The 24,275-nt window shown below is 46.5% G+C and overlaps 1 protein-coding gene across 3 annotated transcripts in view; it reads left to right on the plus strand.

The window, feature by feature from the left end:
• Nucleotides 1-5,622: 5,622 nt before the first annotated feature.
• LOC144729729 (mitogen-activated protein kinase-binding protein 1-like) overlaps nt 5,623-24,275 on the plus strand; it is a 77,907-nt gene continuing 59,254 nt past the window's right edge. For all 3 annotated transcript variants that reach the window (XM_078610174.1, XM_078610175.1, XM_078610176.1), the window contains exons 1-3: nt 5,623-6,158; nt 11,759-11,850; nt 21,251-21,313. In XM_078610174.1, the coding sequence (XP_078466300.1) occupies nt 6,060-6,158; nt 11,759-11,850; nt 21,251-21,313 (254 nt within the window). In that variant the 5' untranslated portion in view covers nt 5,623-6,059. The remainder of the gene's footprint in view (nt 6,159-11,758; nt 11,851-21,250; nt 21,314-24,275) is intronic.

The following is a 24,275-nucleotide window of genomic DNA, read 5'->3' on the forward strand; positions in this document are numbered from 1 at the left end:
TATATGCGTTGCACACGAGCTGCTTTCATTGCTCCATCTCCACAATCGACACCTTCTCATGAGTGTTCTCTCCTTTGGCTGACAACTCTGTCCACCCTGTCCTTAGTGTCAACCACCCAGTCCCTTCCGGTGACGTATCCTGTCCCAAGCACCTCCGATTAGCACGCTTGGCCACGAATGGTGCGAAAGAAGTTCAACATACATTACTTTAATTAAGAGTCCATATTATGCCTCTTTCCAGCAGGTGTTCTCTGACACGTGTGTTCCTTTCACTGCTTCTCAGTGCAATTCCAAGGGTGTTCATCCTATCCTTGCTTCTTTACGCTCTAATTTTTTAAATCCTTTATATTAAGTTCACTTGTTTGCTTGCGTGCTTACGACCATGCAAATCTTTCGGTCGTTTTTTAACCCACTTCCCGTGATCCAATCGAGCTGACATTTTGCACACAGACTCGTTGTGCGTGACAATTGATTTTCCTGAAAATTTTGTTTCAAAATTTTCCACTTTTTAGGACAAAAAATATTTCATATTTAATTTAAAATACCAATGTGATAAAAATGAAACTCTTACTCAATTAAAACAGAAATGAATAATAAAATAAAACCGATGCCACGCATATAAAGGATTTATAGTGAAAAACTTTGTTTTTACGGGTTAATTTTTACATGCTTTCTTCTAACTCACTGTTGTCGTTGTATCCTCAAATCTTGTAACTCAATTTTAACCCACTTCCCAATGTGGTATCGACTGCAAACTTGGTATACTTATGTCATACTGATGACAATACATTATTCTATCATAAACATATATTTTTATTTTTAAGAAATATATTTTATATGTTATGTTTCGCTTGGGTCTAATTGTCCACGGTCAACTGACGTTGGCTGTAATTGCCCACGGTCCCTTACGTTATGGCAAGCTTCGGGGCCACTTCCTGGAGTCGTGGAGTTCTGCCATTACTAGTACATTTCATAAAAGCGTGTTTTTAAAAAGTTAAAAAAAATATATATTTGTATTCAATGTCCAACATGTTTGGTTCTCCGTGTCAGGATGTGTAGAGCAATTCGCTGCCACTAGAGGGTGGGCGCGCCACGTGAAATGTCATGCCAAATCTTTTTTTTTACTCCCCCTCTGCACTTCCCCATCACACCGAAACACAGAGCTTACTGCCACCTGTACCTAACTGCTTTTGGCACGTGTGCTTTTTTCGATTTACGCGTATTTATGTTACTGTTAGACTAAAATATAGAGCTTACCTGCTGCGCATGTACCTAACTTTTTTAAAGTTACACTTGCACCGTTTTTGACTTGCGTGTTTCCTTTACGACCGTCAAATGCCTCGTTTGTTCGTTGTGCAATATTCCTTAAGGGCCCTGTACTCGTTCTCTGCAATATTGACGTTTTTAATGTGTCGTTGTACTCACGCAACACTGATCTCCCTCGTAAAAAAGCCGGGAAACTGGCTAAACAGGATCATGCGTGCGAATGAAAATCAACGTACACACTTAACACGGGCTTTCGAGTTGTCCCACGTGATATCGGGCTCTGATGCAAATTGATGAGCACTTTCTGAGTCACCTGGGGACATGCGTGTATATATATATACAATCATCAGGTTCATCCAGCGTGTAACGACGTAATTTGTATTCGTGCGGGGAATATCCGAAAGGTGGATTCGTTGAGCAACCGGATTTGCGATGTCATTGTCTTCATTGGCGCTTTGTGACGTCGACACACTCAGGCTCACATCTGAGACACATACGACTCACCATAGACTTATACTGGTAGGAACCTCCTGGTTACACCAGCCCACAGGGGATTATTGTGTCCGTCGTGCAGGGAGGGGCTGGGTGGGGAGGGGAGGGTGGGGAGGTGCTGGGTGGGGAGGGTGGGGCTGGGTGGGGAGGGGCTGGGTGGGGAGGGGAGGGTGGGGAGGGGCTGGGTGGGGAGGGTGGGGCTGGGTGGGGGGTGAGAGGGGTGGGGCTGGTAGGGGGTGGGAGGGGTGGGGCTGGGTGGGGGGTGGGAGGGGTGGGGCTGGGTGGGGAGGGGAGGGGCTGGTCACCCCGTGGTGCCCTTATAAAACTCAACGTTTAACCTACTCACGCCGGCTTGTGCCCGCCCTCACAGTCGGGCATATTTGCGGAATACACCACGCCGCCGTTGATCTTGGCCATTGACCGAGCAACCCAACGTTCCTACCAGCTCCCTCCGCAGGAATATGTTAACCCATAGACCCCCCCCCCCATCGACTTGCACAAAAAAACTCCACTGCGAAACTGGAATGCGTTGGCAGTGACCACCATCCGCAGAGCTTTCTCTTGTTCTCTTGCTCACATCCCACGCAGCTTCCCAGGAGAAACTGGTCTGGTGGCATGCCCTGGTAACCGGGGCATCATTCACCATCATCACCATCACATGTCGCATTCGTGTTCCGATGATAAATTAGTTCTGCACCCAGGCAATGGAAATCCCGAGGTGACCTTGAGTTGGGCTTCGATTTAAAGCTTTCGTGACTGCAGGGATTCATATTCTTGGATCTTTCGGTAAAGTTACGTAGAAGGGAAATAATAAAATAATGAAAATAAAACATTAAATTATCACGACGTTTCGTCCACAACACAAGCAGCCGTCCTTAGGTGAATAAGAGCTGTTTTATTATTTTATTATTTCCCTTCTACGTGACTTTACCGAAAGATCCAAGAACTTGAGTTGGCCTTTCTCAACACGAGCAGCGGTGCGTGGTGTCGATGATTGGGATTTTGGAAATCCCTCCACTTTGAGGCTTCATTTGTTGAACGCAACTACGCACGCCAAAAAGCAGGGATTTCAAAAGAGTCGCTTGCAACAGCCACTCGTTCGCGCATGCATTTGAAGCGGGATGTTTAATCTTTTTTGTGCAGATAACTTTGCGCGACTCAAAGAAGTGCACGTCGTCTTTATTGCCGGCAGAAAAAAATAAACCAGTTTGTTTAGATCGAGGAGAAGGAGGCTTTCCCGTGGGGGCTCCCCGCGAAGATGAAACACGGAACGTCCCCTCCGTCCACTTTACCGGCAGTGGAAAACCTCCAACCAAACGAGATCCCTCGTGGCGTAAATCCGGCCTCTCCCCTCCATCCATCGACTTGACTTCACCGAAAGAACCAAAGAATATAAGATGGACTCACTTGCAGCAATAATAATCTGTATTGATGAGTGATTGACATTATGAAATGAAAACAAACGCAAAAAAAATATATTTCTAGCCCTTTGTCAAACCACTACTGGATGAATCTCTCCCATCCCCACCTTCCCTATGCCGTGTTGGCCATGGGGAGTGGGGGGGGGGGAAGGGTGTTTGACCATACTTCACCACGCTGGTCAATGCGGGTTGTTGAAGGGTGGGGAGTGGGGGGAGTTGGGGGAGGGGTTGACCATACTTCACCACGCTGGTCAATGTGGGATGTTGAAGGGTGGGGAGTGGGGGAGTTGGGGGGGTGTTTGACCATACTTCACCACGCTGGTCAATGTGGGTTGTTGAAGGGTGGGGAGTGGGGGGAGTTGGGGGGGTGTTTGACCATACTTCACCACGCTGGTCAATGCGGGTTGTTGAAGGGTGGGGAGTGGGGGGAGTTGGGGGGGGGGGTGTTTCACCATACTTCACCACGCTGGTCAATGCAGGATGTTGAAGGGTGGGGAGTGGGGGGAGTTGGGGGGGGTGTTTCACCATACTTCACCACGCTGGTCAATGCGGGATGTTGAAGGGTGGGGAGTGGGGGGAGTTGGGGGGGGTGTTTGACCATACTTCACCACGCTGGTCAATGCGGGTTGTTGAAGGGTGGGGAGTGGGGGGAGTTGGGGGGCGGTGTTTGATCATACTTCACCACGCTGGTCAATGAGGGTTGTTGAAGGGTGTGGAGTGGGGGGAGTTGGAGGGGAAGGGCTGTTCCTGTATCACAAACAGCTGATGTGAGAGTCGTGGGATGGAAACTCAAAAGTCGCGTTGGCCGGATTTGATGGGGCAATTTACTCGCTCGTCTGTTCAACACGGCCCCGTGATGGTAGGTTGTTGTTGTTGTAAAAAAACACGCGGCACACGGTTAAAAAACAGCTGTGTAGAGTTGTATTATATATATATTTACATATGTGTCTAAATAGAGGTTATTATAATACAACACGTTGTTTCGGGGATGTCGCGACGCCAGGTGCTTGTGAATAGTTTTCAAGTTTGATTCGTAGTTTTCGACTCCCGTTTCCATACATTGTGATAAGCTAAGCGCGTTTTAAAGCCGGACACTGCTCGGTGGAGAGATGACCGGCTGCGATCCCCGTTCTTTATCATGATGACCGGCGTGGTGAAGTATGGTCATTGAATTTCGACGACTCGCACGGCGCGGGGAGGAAGCCCTCATCCAGCAGTGGATTGACAATAAGTATAACCCGTAAAAACAAAGTTTTTCACTATAAATCCTTTATATGCGTGGCGGCTAGAGTCCTCTCGTCCTCTGGCTTGAGATGGCTGCCACCTATGGGTCAGATGATTGCATTGCACCATTAAGCAATTGGTAATTAAATATAAAAATTTTGTCCTAAAAAGTGTAAAATTTAGGAAAAAAATTTTCACGAACATTAATTGTCACGCACAACGAGTTTGTGTGGAAAATGTCAGCTCGATTGGATCACGGGAAGTGGGTTAAAAAACGACCGAAAGATTTGCACGGTCCTAAGCAAGCAAGCGAACTTAATATAAAGAATTTAAAAAATGAGGGTGACGACTGTGTGCGGTGCCTTGAAAGTTGAACGTCATCCTATAAATTAAAAAGATAAATGATAAACGAGGGGAATGTGTTGGTGCCGTTGGATTATTCCATGGAGCAGCGTTGCGTTCGGTTCCCACTGAAATTGAAACTTTAATTTAGACCAGCCGAGGTCCCATTAGCGAACAGGGACCCAGGGCCACCAATTGTCACCACGATGACAATAACCACCCCTCAATAACCACCCCTCCTCAATAACCACCCCTCCTCAATAACCACCCCTCCTCAATAACACCCCAACACAACGACGATTCACGGCGGAAGCCCTTTCACAAATTAAACCCGCAGATTTTTTTTTTATAATACCGTACAATTGAACGGCAATTTATATGAATCCCTATCGACATTTCCTCACAGATGTTATTATTTAAATAAATATAATTCTAGATTTGAAGCTTTCGTGACTGCAAGGATTAGGTTTTTTAGGTAAAGTCACGTAGGTAAAAATAAAAAATAAAATAATAATAATAGATGAAAATCAATCAATTAAATCACGAATTAAATAAAATGTGTTATTATTATTTAAATAAATATAATTCTAGATTTGAAGCTTTCGTGACTGCAAGGATTCATACTCAGGTTTTTTCGGTAAAGTCACGTAGGTAAAAAAAAAATAATAAAAGAAAATGTATCAATTAAATCACGAATTAAAAAAAATGCGTTATTATTATTATTAAAATAAATATAGTTCGTATTCTAATTACCTCCCCGTCTCGGGTCCCCATTGGGCCTCGGGCGGGAGGCGGCGCCGTGGCTCGGCCCGCCCCCTCGGGCAGCAGCAGCCGCAGCCGCCGCCGCTTCCAACGCGACCACCACAGCCGTCGTCGCGACTGCCTCCGTCCGCTTTCGTCTGCCGCGACCGCCTCGCTCGACCACGAACATGGCCAGGAGACGACCACGGCGATGAGCGTCGTCGTGTCGAGCTGCCAGCTCGCTCCCATCGGCTGACCCCCCCCCCACCCCACATTGCATGTCCAGCGAGACGCGGACGCGCGGCCTAACAAAACACCGGCCTCGAATAGAAGCGCTGCCGGGGGAAGTGAGGGGTACCCCGGCACGTGTTGGTGGAGGAGGTGCCATCTCTCCCCAACCCCACCCCCAGCTCTCCACCCCCCACGACTATCTCCGTACAAGTGGTCTCGAGTGGCAAAGACGAGGGCGGCTATCCCGTGGTGGCAGTGTCACTCCGTGGCAGTGTTTGTTGAGCTCGGGGTGAGGAGGAGACGAGGCTTGATTGTAAGTTCAATATCGCGGTCGTTGTAGCCATGGCTGACGGTAGTGCCATCACCACGAGGATCCGGCGTCTGCTTCGCTCTCCGTCGCTGTCCCTGAAGAAGACGAAGCCCACGCCTCTCACCGAGCGGGTAAGCAAGGGGTTTGTTGTTGTACAAGTGTGGGACTTTAAGGGGTTACACAGGGATGGTAGGGGAGCTGAACGCATGTTTTCAGCTTGGAGCTATATAATAAGCACTTGCTCCATAGGTCATCGTTGGGGTTGATGGCTAAGCTAGTCAATGATCCGCGGCAGAAATTGGTACCACCGAAGGTAGCAGAACTTTATAAAGTAACGATTCACTTACATGGCTAATGAGAGTGAATTATTGTATAGACCACTCATTTCAAATGGTTATCGCACAATTCACTGTCATTGGCCGCATAAACAAAGTAGAACCGCTAAAGTTATTCTGCCTTGGGTGGTACCGACGAGTGAAATGTCTGGTCTGTTCTCGTGAATAATATTTCCTGTCAGTTGCGACATCTTAATGATTCATGCGAAGGTTGTTTGCTAATAGTGGGGTGGCTGTGATAATGCGAGCCCAAGCGGATGAGGGTTTAGGACGAGGCTGAAGTGAGGGTAGATTGTTGGGGTTAGGCTTAAACTCGGGTAGAGTTTGCCCATGATGTTGAGGGTCGTTACGGTGCCTGGCCTAAGGCGTTTATAACTAGGCGGATTGTGATGATTACGGCCAGGCTTTATGGACATTATAGCTGCCTAAAGTGAGTCGAGCAAAGTAAAGCCATCGTGTGGCGGTTTCTAAAACGTCGGTGTATTTGAGATGTTCCAAGTTCGTGTTGTGGCTATACTTACATGAGGGATGAGTTAGCCCAGGTGAGTGGGATACGCCTAAATGAGGGGAAGGTATAGTTAGTCCATGTCTGGATTGTTGCTATTGTTGGGAAAGGGTGTAAAGCTAACCCAATTGAGTTTTGGGGCCATGCTAAAGTGAAATGGAGAGCTTGCCCAAGTGTGTTGTGGTGAGGGCGAGGCTTACATGAGGACAGAGCTCACCAAAGTGATGGTTGTTGCTTAACCCAAATGAGAATAGAGCTCACGCAAATGAGGGCAAGGGGCGATCAACATCTAGCTGTATGCCCTCGTTTATGTTTAAAAACGTAAAGTTTCGCTCCAGCTAAATATATTGTATCTGCGTTATATTATAACGTGGAATAATAATCCATCATACGAGCCATGCACAAGATCTTAGTCTGACAATGGAATATTTTGGGTCTCGTGACAAATTAAGAAGCTGGCATTGTGAGGTGCTCATCTAGCAGCGGGCTGACATGGACAGTGCATGGTAAACCCAAAGTACGAAAGGAGTTTATTCCTGTGGGCTTTTTCTACACCCGGTCACCACTACTAACAAGATGCCTCTCACCCTCTCTCATGCGGATCATTTTACATCTGCAAGAGACCATGGTGGCGCGTGTGTGTGTTGAGCACTCCGGACACGGTTGTTATTAAACAACAACACAAAGTGGAAAAAGAATTACGGTAACTGGCCGAGGCAGGGTGGAATAACGCCGCAAGCATTGCTGCTGCCGCAATGTTAATCTTTATCCTTTAAGCTGCTTAGAGGCACTTGGTGCATAGCAGCAGTGGGTTCATTTCCATGTGAAGTTTTGGACCATCATGACGTTACCGTGCCTCCTGCGACTCCCCCAGCACACGAATAACTCGAGTGCTGGCTGGTGTAGATCCTCGTGTTTTGGAACTCTGGAAGGTGCTGTAGATTCATAATAGAGGGTTTTTTTGGGGGGTTAGATGGCGTAAATATATAAAAGTGTTAAAACCCGCCACCACCCGACAATCTGATTTTAAATGTTGTGGCTTGGCTCTCCAACACACCGGTGTGCTGTACTTGTGACGAATTGGCCACGTGGTGTTTACGTGATAACCCTTACTAGTTGGCTGTGTCGGGTGGTGACAGGTTTTAACGACACATTTATATATTTACGTGATCTCACTCAAAAAAACCTCTGTTATGGATGATATTGGTCGCGAAAGTCTCCGTGTTAAACTGTGCTGTAGATTGTTGTTTAGTTGGTTTCGATTCGTGGAAAGAGGATGGAAGTAGGGCTCTTGGGTATCTTGTCTTTCTTTATAAGCCATCCATCACACGAACCGTTTTTTTACGGGGAAATTCTACGAATATAGGCTGGCCCCCAACTTCTCTGGGATCAAAACAAACTGCTTCACTATTCACATTGATCCCATCCAAGAAATCCATTTAATAAATGCATTGTGTGCTTGAAGCAGGCCCGCTTTTATGTCGAATTACGGGCATTACTTTTAAAGAATCATATTTGTTTGCAATTCCCCTCATGGCTGTGGCTTAACTGAACGTTAGAGCTCGCTTTGGGGTACAAGTTTTAATTTAGATGAGACGTTTGTTTCTTGCTGAATGTGCATTTTTGTTTGCGGGTTTTGTATTTCATTGACACAGTGATACTCTTACTGCACGTACTGTTCCGTCCTCTCTTGGCGCAAGCTTAATGTGTTCTGCCCCATTTGTAACATTTTTCCCCGAATGGCATGTCTGGGTTCTAAACATTTCAATGTATCTATTGAAAACTGCCGAGGAAAATAATGTACAAACATTCCTCTCTCTTCTGCTTCAAAACCCCAATGCTAAGTGATGTGTTAATGTAAACAAAATAATTATCCAGTGTCTCTAATTGTTGGTTGTGTTCTAAAGTTTACTCTGGACAATTACAACAGAGCTTTGTTTGTGAGGTACAGTCATTTAAAAAGAAAATATCTAACTTGACGCGACTACTGTACCAGTCGGATTGCATGAGCAACTAAACGATTTAAAGGTCATTTTTCACACTTTTCAAATATAAATAGAAAATGTTAATGCTGCAGTTTTAATGTAGGCGTATTTGTCTGGCATTTGCAGTGCTGGTGGAGTGCATTTTTACGATTTAGAATGGCGAGTGAGTCATTGTGTGTATTAACACGAGGTGTGTATTGCGAAGGCTGCCCCCTGATATTGGCACGCACCATTTATCTTGCTCTACAGTTGTGATGACTTTTTCGGCAGCGAAACCATGGGGACCCTCACCGCTTATTCCCATTCCGGCCGTATCGTCTTCAATTTCAGACAAATGGCAGCAGGCCTGGGTTTATTGGTGCCCGCGCAGATTTACAGCAGGCAACGGAGATGCTCCCTAAAAACAACTGCTTACCCTGCCAGTTGGGCCCTGTTTTGTATTTCTCAGCAATAAAACAACGTAAGCCCTGGTGAACGAAGCGGAGCATTGTGAGCGATGTGCATCGTGCAATCTGGATTAACACTGCACCACCCACAACACCGGTCAGCACAATTTGGCCGGTCGTTGTACGAAATAACGTGTGGGAGATGCCGAGGTGTCGGCCAAAAGGGCAGAAAGTTCAGTCTGAAAATAGCGAGGTGAGACTGCTGCAAGGCCACACTGTCAGCCAGCGGGAGGCAGTGGCCTAATTATCATCGCAGATTACCATGTTTGGCAAAGTTGAGCTTAGGAAAACAGCAATTACCGTAAGTGTACAGAGAAATTGAAGAGTGGGGCAGTGCCTTTTACAGTCTGGTGGATATTTGGGTAAAAAGTTTGAAGAGGTGTCCTTCAACGGGGGGGGAAGTTTTAAACTAGAAATTCGAGATGGTTCAAATGATTCAGTGACACTTTACCAAAAGTGCACTCAGTTCAGAGAAGCTGCCTCTGCCTCCAGGCACAGGTGCGCGGTTGTTCTGGTTGTCGCAAGCGTTTTTTGACTAGGAGTGCAGCTGTCGTGATAGTCGGCCTGTGCAGCGCGAGCCATTTGAGCGGTGATGATGGTTTTCGCTGTTTGCCAAGATGCCTGCGGCCTGCGAAGTGACTTTTTGGTGTACGCTGCACATAATTGAACAGCCCATCGCGATGCTGTTGCTGCGTTGCGTGACTGTGGCATTGCGTTATGCAAACCACAGTGGGCTCGTATACCACTCGACTGCAGTGTGAATTGTGCCCGATTAAACAACTGCACTCTTTTAACTTGTTGTCAGCAAGGGGGCTGGCTGGCTCAGAGATCAAAGCGCCGTGGAGAACCTGGGATCGAATATGTTGATTTAGCCATCCTGTGATTTAAATTGCTTTCTCAAGTTTAGCGAGTTGATAGGCTGAGCAGGGACGCTAATGACGGTACAAAAAAAACTCGTTACGTTAACTTCAGTTTTGCACTTAATTTGTCTAAATTTGAGCTCTTGAGACTGATAAATATCGGTTTTAATGGGGTGAAGATTACACTCGGTGGCAGAGGAGCTTGAGGAAGTCCCGTCTTCTCCCTACTCTGTGAAACAGAGGTCACATATAGGGATCTCAGCAGTTGTTCTTTGGATCCCCTTCCAAAGAGCCATTAAAACACGAAGATCTTCACTGCAATGATGATATATGATATATCGTCAATCGATGTTTTCTGGATAAAATTGTGAAAGATTCGAACAAATTTATAAAAAAAACCTTTTTATTGTCCCTATTACAAGTTGGCAAATGTTTGTGCACAGTTGAAAAGCTTGTTTTGCACTGTTTGCACATTTATATTGTATAATGTAAATATATACTGGATTAGAATATGGGCAAATCATTCATCTGCCAGCTGTGATGCTGCATGGGTTTGGGAAATATAGTACAACATTTCCCTATTAAACTCTTAACTGAATAACATAATATAAAAAAAATGAATAACATAACTTTTTTCTATCCATTTTCAAAGATATCAGTTTGTGCCTGGTGTCCCATTACAGTGTGTTGTGTAACATGTGTTTCATCATGGTTATATAAAAAAAAAATACATCGGTGTGATCGTGAATGTGTATGTGCGATCTGGTCTGGTAACTCATAACACCTGTGTCTGGCCCGTGACCACCAACCTGTGAATCTTTTCATCTTTACGTGGCCTCCAAGTGCAACTGACCTGGCACATCCTGGCTCAAGCCAGTTGAGATACATGTGCTGTAGTGTGACAGCTGCTTCGTGGAGAATAGTGGATGTGATTGTTGTTTGTTATGTGTAACTGGGAAACATTGAAAAGTGCTCATTGCCAGTAGTGCACACATATAAAGCTTGCCACATGCATCATTTAATGCTGCCTTACAGCAAAAACATATTGTCGCGTGAAGTATCGAGCACTGTCCTTGTATATTATGTAAGAAGAGCGAATGAGCCATAGCCAACAACTATAGCCTATGCGATTCTTATTTTACAATAACTAATGCCCTTTACCCAGGATAGCCTTGCTGAGTCTCGAGACTTTTCCTCCAGGAGGGTCCTGCAACATTGGGATATTTGTCCAATTCCATCATGAGTGTTTGCTATCCGGAAGATAACCAGAGTACCCGGAGAAAACCCATGCATACGAGAGGGCGGCTCTCAAAGCTTTACATAGAGCGTCTTGAATTCATCGTTGTAGCTACATCTCCTGGACCCCTCGCAACCCAAGCCTGCGGTACGTCGCATTCCCATGCAGTCTCCTGCCCCGAGTGCTTAATGAGGCTTAATCCTGCTTAGCTTCCAAGATTTGACGAGATTGGGCTAATTTGTGGTCATTAGGATCATGAGCCGGGGCTCATTGCAAATGTATCGAGTGCTTTTGAGTTGTGGCTGTGGGAAGCTCAATCTGGGATGAAGACAAAGCGACAGTGTTGTTTTTCTCATTCTCAAGGTGACGCTCGAGAAGGTGTTGGGCATAACGGTGACCTCCAGCAGTGGCCTGGCCTGCGAGCCCAAGTCGGGTCTCCTTGCCTACCCAGCAGGGTGAGTAGGCCGGTTTTACTGGCTTGTATGCACACTGCTGCTCGACCGCTCGCTCGCTCACACTTGCGCGCACACACAGATCAAAGACAAATATCCCCCCGTGTGACCTTTAACAGGCTGCTGGGGCAAGTGTTGGTAGTGAGAACCTATAGAAGGCAGCGCAGTGCACAAGGCGGTGGTGTGGGGCAGCACCATGCCTGGCTGGCCTTTGCGTCCTCAGCGCTGATGTTTTCACACACTGCACCAGGTGTTCATCTTAGGCCGAGCTGACCTAGGGTAGGCCGAGCACCACTGCCACCGCCCCCCAATGCAACGACAAAGACCCCCCTTTTACAGCCTTTTAATGAACTGTTGGGGCAAGTGTTGTTCGCAAACACCTAATGAAGGCTGGCACGGTACACGTGGGGATAGGTGGCGGTGGCCAGCACCATGCCTTTGTCTCGTCAGTGTTGATATTTACACATCGCACCAGGTACTAATTTAAGACTGAGTCGACCGAGGGGGAGCTCATGACAAGTCGAAATATTCATCACTGTTTTTGGTCATGAGTGGGAATGGAATTCGGGTTGCCAGGTCAATAGCGCAAGTGGACTAATCACAAGTACATGTACATATGTTGTGTAGTGCAGAATGACTCGAAGACAGACCTTCTAGTAAGGATTTGCGCCGGTTTATTTAAACACAAGGTAACAACTTACACCAGAGGTAGGTGTCTCTACACTCGGTTCTTCACGTGGACCTCGGGCTCTAATCTGTCCTTAGCCTCGGCTATCCTCTTGGGCTCTTCTCACTCGAGTCGGGACGGGGGTTCAGCCAACACCGCCCGACCGAGGAGAGCAGCACCCCACGTAACCTTAGCCGGCTCTTACAGACTTCTCTGAGCCCTACCCCCTTAAGTATCCCCTTGGGCGGCTCCTCCCCCTTTCTCGGACCCGCCCTCGTTCTTCCCGATATCCACCTCCGGTGCTCATGACATGACGTCATCGCATCTCAGCGCTCATGACGTCACGTCATCACACTACTCCTCTACACATACATACACACTCCAGTACCTACTCGTGTGAGAGCAAATGTCATAATTAAAAAAAAACTACATTCATTTCTATTTTTTGCTCTAGTTTTTTTTTCGTGACCTGGTACAATTTTGACGAGGTGCAATTTATTATCCATGGCATTGGCACAGTGTAACACTTGTGCATCGCAGAAAGTAAGACCTGGCTTCGATTCCTGACTCGTGTGCCTCCTGTGTGTGGAGTTGATATGTTTTCCTGTTCTGCAAGGATTTTCTCTGGGTTTTCTGGTATATTTCCATAACGAAAAACATTCATTGGCGTTGGCCAAACATCCCAATACCACAACTCTCAGTTGGGCTTTCTTGAGTAAATAAATAATTATTCTTATTTTCATGACTTCTGTTCAATGTCGTAGCAGTTTCAATGTTGGTTCATGTGTTACTAAAGCTTGCCATGCAATTGATAATTATTAATAATTTTGTTATTTCTCCCAGTGTGCTATCAGTATATTCAGACCGTAGTGTGAATTTCTCTTTGTGTTTAAAAATGGCCCACATAAGTAGCAAGCACATAACTACTTCTGAATTCTCTCAAATTACTCTTTATTCACTTACAAGGGCATGCACTACCCACACGGCTTGGCGCGGAGAAATGTTCATCGTTTGGCAGTCAAACACATTTTTGTCGTGGCTAGAATTTTTATAAATTAAAACCATGAATGCAAATAGATGCAGCAGTGGCAAGGCTGAGGCTGAACTCGCTCTGGTTCAAAACCAGTTTCAACCACTGACTGCCGAAATCCTTAATTGAACCCAGGATCTCAGCAATGCTGGTCTAGAGCAGTGAGGGCAAATTTAATTTTTAGAGTAAATGTGCAAAGAACTTTTCACCTGCTCTCACAGTCAATCAGTCAACACTTTATTTAAGTAATAGGGCTTTTCTAAAATCAAGGCCCCTGCTATAATTGTTCAATAACTAAAAAAATGCAATTAGAATAATTAAGCAGGTTAATCTAAATCTATAACTTTGGCATCACTATGTTAATCTTCATTTGTAAATGCCGTGCTAAACAGGTGGATTTAAAAAAAAAATCTTGGGACTGGCATACATTCCCTTATTGGACAATGTAAAGAGTTCCACATGGAAGCAAAAGAACAGGCCCCAGATGTTTGTAATTGCACCCTGGGAATTTCTAGCATCTGCCTCATTGGTGGTTTTAAGCAGTACGAAAATTTTTTTTTTAGGTGACATTGTCCCCTCATGATTATCTCACCCCAGTTTTAAATCTCCTGTCACAGCCACTATCTCTCATTTTTATGTGCAGCAATAACAACATCTGTACCATCAGAGGCAATATTATGACACCAGTGCCTTGGACGGCATTGGTGTCGGTTAGGATTCGCTCGTAAGTTGTTCGAACCCAGGTCGCTCAAAGTTAAGTATTTGTTTTTCATGACTCGTAGTGTCATTGACTTGTGCCACATGACTGGACGTAACAACCCTCAGACAGTTGAGGGGCTGACCCACTTATGCACCACGAGGAGTAGCAGCTGCCGCTCTCCACTCTCACGTAAGGGTTGTGAGTTCCACGTTTGTCCGTCCGCTGCCGTTGCGTGTGACGAGCACCGCTATTGCCGACAGCTGCGCAGATGGAGGCTCGTGCCTTTTGATCTTAACTTAATTGGAAACGTTTGTGTTTTTGGCGTCTGTCGAGTGTGTGCGCGCTTCCCAAGAATGTGGAAAGCGCGAGTGAGCGTTGACGGTGGTGGGCTACGTCGTAGCACGTGTTTTGTGTGCTGCTGCTTTGCCAACCGACCTATGCATTTGTCACTTGGGTGCGGTAGTTTTAGAGGAACGAAACGTGTGAAAGTTGGAGCTTTGCTGCAGCCTGCTGCAGTGACGCTCGGAAGGCCGGCTATTCTTCGTGGCTTGGGTGTTAACAGATGTATAACCTAGCACTCTGATGCTATGCATTACAATAAAAAAAACCCTTAAGGCCATGATGCAATGGGCAATTTTTTAAGCAATTGTCAGCAATAGTGCCTTTATTATGAGCAACTATGTCAACTTGGTATAGCAGTGGTCTCGATGTATGGATTTCTAGCCAATGACTGAGAAGTTTACAACTGCCTGGGTTTTTGCAGTTGTGCTGTGTGCAGCTCTCCGATGTGTTTTTCGGGTAGGACCGCGTGTTGTTCGACACGGTGTCCGACATTTCGCTCCACATGCTTGGAGCTTCTTTGGGGACACGCGGCACAACCCGAAAATACATCTGGAGAGCTATGCAGCTAAACCACGAAAACCTACGCAGTACACTTATAACCTGTTTAACAAGCAGATGGAACGGCATTTGTTTCTCTGCCGCCCTAAACGGCAAATGTCAGATGGAGTGCGAGGGATGCATGCATGCATGTTTAAAGCCTTCACGGAGAGGAAAATGTCGATGAGTTGGCTTCATTGTCAACAGACGCCTGATGCAGCTGTGTCTGCCGTGTTTAACCGGCGCTCTGGTAAATTTGTGCAATCCGGACTTAAACGGACTTAGGGGATGAGTGTGTGGACACGTGTCCCAAGGAGAAGTAGTTTTTTACATATCGACTAACCGGTAAGATATGGCCTGAATTCGGTGAGCTGCATGGGATTCTAGTTGGCGAGTGTAGTTTGTTGGTTTTCGTTAGGAATCGTTTGCATCGAGCCAATAGTTTTAGATATCAGCACCTGTAGCGTTTTATCAAAGCGTGTTCATCAAAGCGTGTTCAAGACCATGTTGCCACGTTCGTAAAAGACAAAGATTTTGCTGTCCTGTTACATTTTTAAGTGGCACAAAGTGGTATTCTTCACTCAAGCACATATCACATCACGCTTGCATTTATTATTATTGCGTGTTAAAAATATATAGCTTTTTTGAAGAGCGGTTTCAACATTTTATTTTGAGACTGTGTTCCCAAAATAATTGACATGAATTTTCACCGCCGTAGCAGCTGATAGGACGAGATGCTATGCCCAGCCTCGGAGGATCTGCTAATAATTCCCCCCGGGAAATTTTGGCACATTTACACCGGAACTAATTCCGTGTCGTGGAGAGAGCTGCGGGGGCATACCACGCGTCCCGGCAACGCTTTAATTGCTGAAAGTTCTTGTCGCAGAATTGTGGCTACTCTTTTGCTCTGTGTTTGTGGTCAAGTTTGCGCCTAGCGAAAAAAAACTTAGGTCGCTTTTATGAGTGAAGGAGCATCAATGTTAGTTCTGTGCATTTAATGGTTTATCTGCCTTGGAGGTTTGAATTATCATGATCCAGCCCCACGATTCGATTGAAGGATAAATCATTTATTTTGTCTCGCCTTTACCTTGATCTCGTTTGCGTTTGTTTGTCTCTTTTTGTCTTGCTTGTACACCGTTTTTTTTGCAACCCATTTGCTTAAGTGTCACATTAGCGTGTTACTTTGCATCGGCGAAGTGCTGGCCCGTTGAGAAGAGACATCGACTCTTTGTCGCAATGTCCATCTGGGTAACATCAAGTCCTTTTTATAATACAATGGTATATTGAAAAAAATATATTAAACATGTATTTTATGTATATCAATAATATAATACACATTCAAATATCTGTATGTAAAGGAGTTTAATTGTTATATTCTAATCGTATTAATTGTAAAAAAAATCGATTCAAACGCATATGATTCTATGCATTTATCACGAGCGCAATAATTTAATCTGTGAATCCAAGCATCGTTACAATGAAAGTGCACAGGACACCCCACGGGGACGCGTCTGTTTTCAATTAAAATGAAAACGTTGGCAAGGAAGTCTCAGTGTGAGGAATACCCGGCGGTTTGTAACCCCGCGGTATGGAAAAAATGTGGATAACAGCGAGAAAAGCTGCGTCAGTTTCCGTTGCAGAGTTCCAACCGTTGTCTTACAGTGTGCGCTAAATTGTAGGTGAGCTGTTACAGTCTCACAGCATGAGAATTCGCGATTGCAACTGAAGTCTGTGATGGCTCAAAGCTCCAGTTTGGCGGAGGCTGCAAACGTCGCCTTGGGACTTCCAGTCTCGGGTGATAACACGTGGAGGAGGATTAATTGATAATTAGAATGCGAAGGCAACATGTGCTGGGCTCCCACCGGACCAGTTCTCTTGGGAAGCTGCATGGGCTGCTAGCGCCCATCTGCTGGAGAAAGCGCTGATGGTGATGAAGCCACTTCCAGCACATTCCAGTTTCTCGTTATACTTCTGTGTGAGTCTATGGGTCTCTGTGCGAGTCTGAGGTCTATGAGTATGTGAAAGTGCTGATGATGAAGCTGCTACCAGCAGATATCAGTTAAGCCATCTTCACAGGAGGATGCTAGAATTTCGTGGAAGGATAGGGTAAGCAATTTGGAAGTTGGTTCTATAGAACGTAGCAACAACTTTTGTACATTGCATCGTGAAAAGGAGGTTGTGATGGGCGGGACAGGCATGAAGGATGGAGGAGGGCGTTGTTAACGACACAGGCATTGGAGTGGCACCCAGAGGTCAGTGACCCAAGGTGAAGATCAAGAGCCAGATGGTGGGATGCTGTAAGAGTAAACCTTGAAGGTGCTGCTGTGTTGACTTTGCAACAACTATGGGATCCAGCGGAAGGAAGGAAGCAATAACAAAGTGTGGCGGCATCGATAGAATTATCCAGTATAACTCTCTTGCACATAACTTGATAAATACTGCCTTGCTTGGAAGCATATCCATGACTCGTGTAAAACTGCTGCGTTTTAGCTACATTACCGATCATGGTGCTGCTAGCTGTGATTTACAACCATCAGGTGCATGCAGTGCAAAGTATTGATTTGCATATGAATGGATACGATTGCTAATCATGAAAATGCGAACCCAAGGTGGATCGTGAGGACTGGAGTCGAGAACGGAAGATTCAGCAGAAGGAAGGCAGGCAGCGATGGCGATGTATGTTGGCATCGGCAACAGTGGTCATGATGAGTTTGAGATATTACCCGAGCCTGCCAAAATGAAAGCAAGAGTTGCTTCTTCAAACCTGGAACTGCAAATTTACCACGTGAGCCACAGGTTGAGCAGGTTTCAACATTATTGGGTTGATTGCGGGTATTCCATTCGTGTAATTGGCTTGTTTTTTTTCTCCCGAACCGCAGCTGTCTGTACACCCACGCTCACCCACCCCCCTCTCCTCGATAACTTGTGCGCGAGCACAAACATGTGCTGCTCTCCGCACTCCCGCAGATCGCGCTAACGAAGGAGAATCCTCGCATCGGAGGCACCTGCGCGCCCAGGCAGACGAAACCGCGCGGCTCACACGGCCTCGGCGGCATTCGGCCACCCGATGTGAACCGTGAAGATATGCAAATTGGCGACGGACAAATGGAACGAGTGAGCACGCGAGAAAAGAAAAGGGGGGCTTTGTGTAGCACTCTCTTCTTGGCAATTTAGAGGGTTGTGTGGGACGACAGGAAGTGGCCTCTTGCCCGTGCGACTGATTGATGATGACAGCTGTGCACGAGGCTTGCCAAGGCCTGAATCAGGGCCGTTAGTGTCTCTTAGTGTCCGGCCTGCGTGCGTGCGCGCGCTCTTGTCACAATAAGCGTGCCTGGGTGCGTCCCAACGAGCCAATCGTGACCGCCAATTTATGACTGTCGTGTTGCAAACTAGAAGAGTGATTTTGTCATTGCTGTTAAAATGGCCTCCACAACAGAAATAGGTCAGAGGCAAAGATTGCTATCATCTGGTCAGTTGGATTATTTATGAATAACGTTTGAGCCGTCAAGTGTGCGACCAAATTGCACCAGAACAAGCCTGATTTTCGTCTGATTTCGGAAGCTAAGCAGGTTTGAGCCTGGGTAGTGTGCTTGCGCGGGCAACGGCTACGTATAAAAACAAATGATGGGCCGCTTTGGGGCTATGCAGCGGGCAGCAGAGAGCGGTGCAGCAACATTTATTGTTGTGCTGTCTTCACCAACCCATTGCACCGATTGGTGTGCTTGGGTATGGTCAGATAACCCCCATGGACCACACAGTCTCCAGCAGCGGATTAAAAAAAGGGTTGTGCTTGTAAATGAAAATAGTGTTTCTATCATCTTTGTGAGAATGCATGCTTTAGTAAAGACATTAACAAATATGCAACTTATTTTTGACAGCTTGTTTATGTGTGTTTTGAATAGAATGGGGAGCAATCTTACTTCATCTTTAATAAGAAGTGCCAGACGTGAAATCGGTTAGAGCGCCGCTCTATAATTAATGAAGCCGTACAAATAGTGCGACGTAAGCTGTTTGTGCTTCGTGGATTGGCTCCTGCGCTTGTCTGCTCAGCCAACGCTGCTGCAGACACCACGAAGGCGTAATACAAGATGCTCAGAGTGGGTAGGGGAAGTGAGGTCAAAACGCGGAACGTTATGCTGCGTTTAAATTAACTACGGCGCCTCGCATTGAAACAGCTCAGCACTTTGCTTAGAATAAAAACCAATAGGTTCGGGTGGTCTTGTCCTTAGCCATCCCTTTGGCTTTGTCCAGAGGTGGGAAACCTGTTTGTGACTGAAGACCCTCAAATACCTTTGGCGGGTAACGACAATTACACATTAACACACACTTCAATCACTTCTGTCATTCCATGAGCCCATTGCAGTGACAGAAGTGATTGAGTGCAACAAATTTTTTCTTCACGGTTTTGTAAAGTCAAAAATATTTCTCTTAATTCATATTCTTTGGTTCTTTTGGTAAATTCACGTAGATAGAAAAATAAGGATAAAAATAAAGTGAATAAAAAAAATAAAAATGTTCCTCTAGTATCCGATTAGTGTGGCCAAGATTCTTGCCGTGATGAATACGTATATATTGCGTGCCATTTTGGAGTAGTAAGCATTTTTTGGCTGTGGGCCCTATGAAATGAAGTTGTGGATTGCATGTCGCCCATGATGTAGTATGTTTGCCACCCCTGGCCTGTGTGCTGGCCATGCATGATCTCCAATCGCTGCCAAAAAATGTTTCTGAAAATAATTTTCAAAGATACCGAATCTGCTGCACTTTTTTTGCTTGGTCGAGTTGGTCACATGGGGCCATACAGACAGAGGGTGGCTTTTGCAGTCTGGCATCCTTTGCACCTTCTACCACTGCATGGTCACTTTAATGTGGGCATCCCTGATGCTCTGAAAATTTGCTCCCTCCGCATGAACAGAAACCGAGCGAGGCTTTAGCCTGGTGCCTTTACTTGCCTCCCCAAAGCCCAGGCGGCGTCCTCCCCCTTGGGGTAAACCCGCTGGCGCCATAGCAAGAGAGCCATATCCTTTGGCACTTGGCGGGCTCTGTTGGGTGCAAGATTTTGCAAGATGCGCACGCTAATCCGCGCGACACCATGGTTCACCCTCCTCTGATGGCGATAAGTGGCGGGCTTCGAGATGCATGCCGATGGGGCGACCGTGGCCTGCGCATGACAGCGGGCGAGTGGCGGCGGCGCCACCCCTGGGCTCTGTCTGTGTTTCATCGCATGCAGCCGTGCTGGGGATGCGCCGGCATCACTTGTGTATGACCGTGGTGCCTGGTGCTGTTGATGCAGGTGTTGAGTTTCCTGACGAAAAAAGTTGCACAATACGTCCTTGTGCCCTTTTCTGTTTCTATGCGCGTGCAATTTAAACGCGTGTTTGCGTATGCCTTGTGGGAAGGACCTGGTTGAGCGTGCTATCTTGCGTAGCGGATTCACATCAAGTGCACTCGAACATGCCCACATCACTCAGATGCTCATGCAGTGCTTGGCTCGGCAGTGAATACACCGCTGCGCACTCATGCTTTGTCGTTTTTGGTGCTCATCAGTATCTCGGTCAGATTTGCTTTTGACTACATTGGTCCCAAGAGCCCATCAGCTGGTGTCGCCTGGTGATTATGTGGAGCGTGGTGTGGTGGTTAGCGCACTACCCTACGAGTCTGGCAACTTGAGTTTGATTCCCATCCACGGCTAACATCAGTGACATGTGATATCAAAATTATTCCTGGGCCCTTCCCTAGGTTGACTTTCTTAATTGAGCACCTGCTGCAGTGTGCAAACATCAGCGAGGGGGAGACCAATGCGGCTAGGCGTGGTGCTGGCCACAGCACTCCCTGGTGCGCCATGGCTCCCTTAACATGTGCACACGTGTCCCAACCGCGTATGTAGACAACACAGGGGATCCTTGTCTTTTGTTGTTTATCGTGTGATACACATTAGCACTCGTAAGTCAATCATTTACTCATCACAATCGGCACAGCGGGTCTGAGGTGCTGATGTCGCGCACTAACATCATATTAAAGCACCGTGCTGTTCACGCGTACAGTGCAGGTGTTGGCCCACCCATGTGTCTCGCAAAAGAATGCCGTTTCTCCTCATGCTCTCTCTGCCTCTCGCTGCCCGTGCACGCAGGTGTGTGGTGGTGTTGCTCAACCCCAAGAAGAACAAGCAGTCGCACATCCTCAATGCATCCAGGTGAGGATGCACCTGACCCCCCCCCACCGCACCAGCATTCCCACCTCGGGGACCACAGTCTGGTGCCCTCGTTCCCTGCACAGCCCAAATGACAGCACACATTTCAATTCTCTCTGACTTGACGTGATTAAACGATTGTTTCTACTCTGTAACAATGCCGTTGCTGATGACCAAATCACCCCTAATGTGCACATTCGTGTCAGTTCTTGGGAGATGTGGAAGGCCTGCTTAATGCTTGGATGGGTGACTGAGCAGTGCTCATACCAGGTGTTATAGGCTGCTGGATATTTTGGTGTGCAGTAGGCATCGGTGCAGCAAAATCCGTTGTTGTGCTGTACTTGTATGTGCGAGTGAGGCTGGGTTTGTGCGTGGAAGATTAGGCAAAATATACCCCATGAGAGAGGGGGCTCTTGAGTTTTTACGTTAAGGTCCTCCCACCAGCACTGCGAGCGAGCATTTGCAGGGCTGCATCTTTCACCTTTCCCAATCAACTAAAATGCACTGAGCCCGTGGGTCGAGGGCGGACGTGGTTGGCGCGAGCTTCCTGATTGGGCCCCTAGGCGATGGCATTGACGTGAATGAGCCACACGACTCTCTCGTCAAGCCACCGCATTTCCATGTGATTGACGGCGCCTGGGCTGGAAACGCCCTTGCCGCGGGCTTGTTGTTGTTTTAAGGTTGCACACAGGATGGCATGTGGTACAGTGCAGCATGCACAACCGTGCTGAAACACGCTGCTGGACGTCAGAATGAGCTGCTGCGGTGAGGTGCGCCGCGGTATTTTGGTTTGGTCTGGCACCGAGGGGAAACGGCCGCTGCGTTCGTACAATTTCTCGATGTTCGCACGGAGATCGTTGCCGAGTGATATTAGAACCGGTCTTGCCCTCTACACCCCCGAGTGCCCCTACACTAAGTAATGGAAATTGGGAATTTAAATAAAGTCTGTGAAATATTTAAAATGGTTCCTAGAAACAAATTGGATTAGGAACTTTAATCCTTTCAAATATGCCATACTTTGTTTGAGTAGTGTTACCAACTCACCTTTAAATGTTTTAAATATTATCATTGAATTACAGTGGCTGCTTATAGGCCAAAGGCCCAAAATTCTAAGCAAACACTAACAAAAACTGCACGATCGATGGTGTAATTGGTGAGCGTTAATCGTTTTTTTTTTATTGAGCATGGGTCATTATGTGATCCTTTGGAAAGGAGTTGGAGGGAATTCCAAAGTGAAGCAGTGCAAGGGGAGAAGTAGGGCAAGTGCTGTGACCTGTAGGTGTGGTGGTTGAACACTGTACCGATGACCTGAAACGAGTCAGCCTGGTAGACCGAGTGCTGATGAACGGCGAGGATGTGTTTGGGTTTGACACTGATGAGAATGACTGCTGCGTTTGTCACATTGATCATAAAGTTACGGCTAACATCTTGCCACGGTGACGAGATGTTAACTACTTCACCTGGTATGCAGGAAGTCGCAGTTTCAATCCCAACCCGGACACCTGTATATTTGAAGTTGGCATGTTCTTCCCGTGGGCGCATGAATTTGTCTCCGGGTCCTCCAGTTTTTCTCTCCACATTTAGAAACATGCGTTTGGAGTATTTGGCTGCTAGAAATTTCCACCTGATAAGCCACTTTGAGCTGTCATTCGTGGCCAAGTCGCTTCTGAACAAGAGCTACATAGCTCATTTGTGGCCACCCGGTAAAATTTAAATAGTTTAGTCAATAAGCAAAATGCAAGCCGTCATCATGACTGCTGGATGAAGGCCTCGCCACGCCACTGCAAGCCCTGGCTGTCCAATGCTACTTTCATCCATCTCTCTCCCGCACTTGAATTGATGTCATTGCTTCATCTCCACGGTGGTCATCGTTCTGGACGCGTTCTCTCCTTTGGCTGCCATTCTACCACCAGTCTTGTCCATGGGCTTTCATTCCATACGGCCATGCGTGTCCAAGCCAATCGTCCCACACTCTGAATGGTGGGAGAACTCTTTGGACAGAAATGTGCATGCAGGCTGGAAAGAGTAAAAAGGTAATAATGATGCAACCTGCTGTTAATCATTCATAGACGTGTGTGTGTATAACTTAACGCTTAAGCACTGGGTTTAAATAGTACATGAAGCCCAAGGGCATAGCTTTTTTTCCATGGGAATGACTGGGGTTTTTGATACACTATTCTTCAGTTATCTGACCAGCTTGTATACAGGAGGTCGTAGGTTCGCCTGTATATTTGGAGTTTGCATGTTCTTCCTGTGGTCGCTTGGATTTTTCTCCTGGGTCTTCTGGTTTTTCCCTCCATATTTAGAAACATGCGTTTAGAGTATTTGGCTGCCTTAAATTTCCACGTGGTAAAGCCACTTTGTTGAGTTATCATTTGTGGCCAGGTTGCTCTTGAAAAAGAGCTATTGAGCTCAGTGACCCTTTGCTGGTAAAAAAATGTTTTTTAGGTTAAAATACCCCCACGACCCACAGTGTTTGAAGAACCTCATCCAGCAGTAGATTGACAAAAGCCATAGTTTTTTGTAATTGAAAATTGCAAGAATTTACATCCTTATTGGGAGTACAAGCTGGGCTTTTTGGCCAATCTTTTAAATTTAAAGTCTACATTCAAATGCTTCCTTAATGTAATTTGGTTCGGCCTGTGGTGAATATAGGTGTATAGGGATATATCGAATTATTGATTTATATTCCAGTCGTTTTTGAATCGGTTGTGAAACAAACTGGTCAAGTGCTGGTAGCACACGCTGACACATCGCACAGCGACATCCATCCTCCGCACTAAACTCAAGTCGCCAGGTTTATGGCGCCGTGCGCTCACCGCTGCCCCACCTCTCTCTAGTGCAGATGCCTCCATCTATTCGTGTTGGTGTTGATCGCTAGTCTGCTTGTACGTGTTGAGAGCCGATGTTGCGTTTTTAAATCGGCTCGGATATTCCTCCGTCGCCGGATTGGCGCTGATGCCTC

Source organism: Lampetra planeri, chromosome 33 (genome assembly GCF_965212315.1).
Source record: "Lampetra planeri chromosome 33, kcLamPlan1.2.h2, whole genome shotgun sequence".
In the NCBI taxonomy this organism is placed as follows: domain Eukaryota; kingdom Metazoa; phylum Chordata; class Hyperoartia; order Petromyzontiformes; family Petromyzontidae; genus Lampetra; species Lampetra planeri.